This window comes from Ailuropoda melanoleuca, chromosome 15 (assembly GCF_002007445.2).
Source record: "Ailuropoda melanoleuca isolate Jingjing chromosome 15, ASM200744v2, whole genome shotgun sequence".
NCBI lineage: Eukaryota > Metazoa > Chordata > Mammalia > Carnivora > Ursidae > Ailuropoda > Ailuropoda melanoleuca.
In genome coordinates, this window is record NC_048232.1 from 14,030,373 (window position 1) to 14,034,855 (window position 4,483).

At 42.1% G+C, this 4,483-nt stretch overlaps 1 protein-coding gene across 2 annotated transcripts in view; it reads right to left on the reverse strand.

The window, feature by feature from the left end:
• The window catches only part of ITGA8 (integrin subunit alpha 8), a 179,765-nt gene that overhangs the window by 29,335 nt on the left and 145,947 nt on the right, over nucleotides 1–4,483 (reverse strand). For both annotated transcript variants that reach the window (XM_034643803.1, XM_002926627.4), the window contains exon 26: nucleotides 376–504. In XM_034643803.1, the coding sequence (XP_034499694.1) occupies nucleotides 376–504 (129 nt within the window). The remainder of the gene's footprint in view (nucleotides 1–375; nucleotides 505–4,483) is intronic.

Consider the following 4,483-nt stretch of genomic DNA (forward strand, 5'->3'; position numbering starts at 1 on the left):
CCCTCAGCCCCCGAAGTGCTGCCCCAGTTCCTTCCACACTGTCAGAGTTTCAGTGTCTGGGGATGGGCTCACAGTGGGAGCTTTGTGTTTTGCAAATGCATTGCATGCCATGTTTTAGGTTTTTATCATTATTTTTCTAATGTGGCCTGCATAGCAGGTTTAAAAGAGTGAAAATACTATAATGCAAATATGCCTTTGTCCACAGGGAAGAGTCGCTTTCATGGCTCACAGTGTGCATGTACAGCCAAACCATGGCAGGCATATCTGAGCATTGAAAGAGACGGAGAAACAATAGTTGAAGTTCAAACCTTCTGTGTGTGGGAGTTCTGTCCAATCCAGTCTCCTCTCAGATCTGCGCACATTGGGATAACTCACCAGGATTTTTGCAGGGCTCTGTCTGTGGGGCTCTGGCATCTGCACATCTCTCTTCCTGACAAGATGAGGGATGGTCGAGTTTCGTAAAAAGGCGCTCAGCTCTGGGGTGTCCTCTGGGGGAGCAGCGGGCTGCAAAGAGAAAGCAAGAGATAGCACGTCAATCTCATAAATGCTTGTCACATTTTCAATAGCCTTGAACTCCAGGCATTTTCCCACTCAGCTGGCCAGGAGTCACAAGAGAAGCCAGACCCATCCTGATTTACCAGCAGTGTGTTCGACCACAAAATGAAATGCATGAACAAGGAATTAGCCTTCCCATTCTCCAACCATAGGAGCTCTTGAAGGATGGGGAGTGCTTTCTTGGAAAGTTTATCTTGTAAGGATCAGATTTTAAGCAGAAGTGATTTCCCCAGAAGGAAGTGACTTTTCAAGCCTGAGTCATTATTTTCCTGTCACTTTCCCCTCATCCTATATCGGTGCTGGTGAAGCTCAGGAACATTCTGTGTGGTGAGAGGGATCCTGAGGTAGTAGAAAGGTGAGGCCCTGGCCGTGGGGAAACAGCCTGATGTAGTCAAGCACCCAACATCAGCCTCTCTGAGCCCCACACTCCTGAAGTTGTAAGAAATGCTCCCTCAGGAGTGAATCATGTTCTGATAAAAATGACTTTTCCAAAGCATGCCACATGAACATTGTGCTGTAAGGGAGCTTGTTTTCAGCCCTGAATTTGTTTTGCGAGTGTTCTAGAACTTATGATTTTATCTCAGGCTCCTTGCCGGTTACATCTGATAGCTGAATAAATATTTTGAAAGTGCCAATAAATCACACATAATAATATCCCATTAAAATTCTTCATTTTAGACTGACTGACTATAGAACCTTAATTTTCTACCCCTGCCCCAAGTCCCCCAAACACATGTTCTTTTAAATGGTTTCTCTTTGTTGTCACAGGAGCAGTGACAGTATGCTCATTTCTGTGGGGTCAAGAAAGATAGTCCTATATTGTAGATGCACCATGCACCACAGAAAATAAAATGATTGTGCTCAGCATGTCCTAAGACCCTAGAAAAATCTACTGGATAAACAGAAAGATAGAGTTCACATTTCTTAGTATGCCGTGCACAGCCCCCATGTACTGGCCTCAGCCGACTGCTCCAGCCTCATTTCTTACCAAGAACCCTCCACACCCTGCTCTGCAATGTGCAAAGCCACTGTCCATTCCTGGTGGGCAACAGGTTGATTCCCGAGCCCCTGTGTGACGTTCCATGCGATAGCTCTATTCTCCCATCAGCACCCACCGAGCTGTGCAGTACCTGCCCGCTGACTGGCCTGAGGTGCCCAGTGAGAAAATGTAAAATGATAAGCCTAGAGTCACATACAACTCCAAGGCAGTCTCAGGAAACAGGGAGAGGAAGAAGATCAGTGAGGAAACATGAGATGGGAAAAATTGGATGCAAGAGACAATCCAGGAGAGCAGGAAAGTGGGAATCCAGGGAAGCCTAAGGAACAGAAAGGTGCAGAAATAAAGGAGTCACTAAGAATGTCAAGTCCTGCAGAGGAGTAAAGAATTAGGACTAAAAGTAGTCATTGAATTTTGTCACGTAAGAAATTACGGACATAACGATCCAGCAGTTTCACTCTGGGTATTCACGGGAAGAAAACAAAACCACTAGCTTGAAAAGACATATGCCTGTCCATGGGCACTGCAGCTTTATTTACAGTCGCCAAGATACGGAAGCTGCCTAAAAGTGGATAGATGTGGTGTAGACACACACGTGCGCGTGCGCACCCATGCACACCAAAATGTTATTCAAGCATAAAAAATAAGGAAATCCTGGATGGGATTTCCTGGATGGATGACCTTGTGGACATTATGTTAAGTGAACTAAGACAGAGAAAGACAAATTCCATGTGGAATCTAAAAAAAAAAAAAGACCACCAAAAACCCAAACCCAAACCAAACCCTTAACTCATAGATACAAAGAACAGATTGGTGATTGCCACAGTCCGGGGGGGCGGGGCGCTGGTGAGTGGGTGAAACGGGTGAAAGTGGTCAAAAAGTATAAACTTCCAGTTACAAAATAAATAAGTCCTAGGGCATAGTGACCATAATTACTAATACTGTGTTGCATATCTAGAAGTCGCTAAGAGAGTAGATCTTAAAAGTTCTCATCACAAGGAAAAAAATGTGTAACTCTGCATGGTGATGGATGTGAACTAGACTTACTATGGTGATCATTTCACAATATATACAAATACCCAATCACGTTGTACACCTGAAACTAATATGTGATATGTCAATTATATCTCAATGTAAAAAAAGAAAAGAGAATTTATAGATGCCCTTTGCTGATCAGGGGATGGGTATGGGTGGAAATTGATCTGCAGAAGCCGAAGGGTGAATGCATTCAGACAAATGGATAATTATTTGAAAAAAGTATAAAATTAAATCTTTATCTTATTCTCATATTGAAGCAAATCCCCCATGGCTCAGAGATGAGAGGCAGTGGTGTCCTCCAAATAAGAAAGCGCCAAAAGAAAACAAAATGAAACATGGACGTTATTAGTTGCTATTTATAATGGAAACAGGATAGTAACATAAAACTTTGTGGATAGATTCCTTGTTAAATAAATTATGACATTTATGCAAAAGACCACTGGACACTTTTTAAAAATGATTAGAGCTATATAGTAATTTAGAAAAAATACAAGATCTTAGTAGGGGAATAGGAAGATTATAAAATAGCTTATATAATAAGATTGCATTTTTTAATAAAAAATGAACATATATTTACCTTGCATGTCTAGCAATAGAAAAAAAAATCTACAAGAATTGTCATGTAAATATTACCAGTTATAGAGATTTGATGATATTAAGAAGCTTTGCTAATTTCTTTTCAGGTATGATAATGGTATTATGGATTTTTAAAGAGATCCTTAATTACTGGCAATATACAGTGAAGTGGAACAATAAATTAATGCACAAATAAGTAGGAAACGTAACAGTAAATGGGTGGTGACATTATTAGAAATTAAAATTTTTCTTTTTTATGTTTTTATATATCACATGATATATTGTTTTGATGGACATTAAGTACTTTTTAATATGAAAATTTTAAAAAACATTTACTAATTGTAATAAGAGTAAAAGAGAAATAAGAAAACAGGGATAACAAGTACAGCTCGGCTAAAAATGGAAGGGAAAAGGGGCTCATTCTTGGAAGAAGATGCAGAGCCAAGTTATTTGCTTATTGTTTGTTTTGAAGATGGAGGAAATTTAAGTAAGTTTCTGGGATCCAAGGAGGGAACCAATAGAGAGGAAGAGGTTGAAAATATAGGAAACGGGATACTTGATGTAGCATAGTTAAATTTGGAACTGGAGGAAGAACTCTCCTTCCTCTGAAAGTATTGGACAGGGCTTGAGGATGAGAAAGAGACAATTAGAGGGGTGTGGGGGGGCGGGGCTGGGATTTGGGATGGCAAAAATCCTTTGAAGATTCTCTTGTTGTAAGGTCGCCTGCTAACAGTGATGCTAAGGGGGATGGGTAAGAAGGATGAGAACAGTAGTGAAGGTTTGGAGAAGTCAAAGAAGAGACTGGAGGGGAGAGATATCAGAACGGCAGAGGGGGCTTCTCCAGATGCTGGCTGTCCAGTGAGCACTTCCCACCATCAGTATATCCTGGTGCCCTCAGGCTAAGGGGCAGAGAAGCCAAACTATGGGACTGTGCCTGATGGAGATTTTCAGGGCAGGGACTTGGAAGGACAGGGGAGAAAGGAGGTTAAGTAAGAGAGCCTTTAAAAGAACGTTTCAACCAACTCATCAGGGATTCCCGGCTTGGCAGGAAAGAAAGTATGGCCAAAGGCAGTCTTGAGAGTCAGGTGGGTTAACTGACTCACAGAAAGTTTTCATATCAAGAAAGAGAAGGTCTTGGGGCGCCTGGGTGGCACAGCGGTTAAGCGTCTGCCTTCAGCTCAGGGCGTGATCCCGGCGTTATGGGATCGAGCCCCACATCAGGCTCCTCTGCTATGAGCCTGCTTCTTCCTCTCCCACTCCCCCTGCTTGTGTTCCCTCTCTCGCTGGCTGTCTCTATCTCTGTCGAATAAATAAATA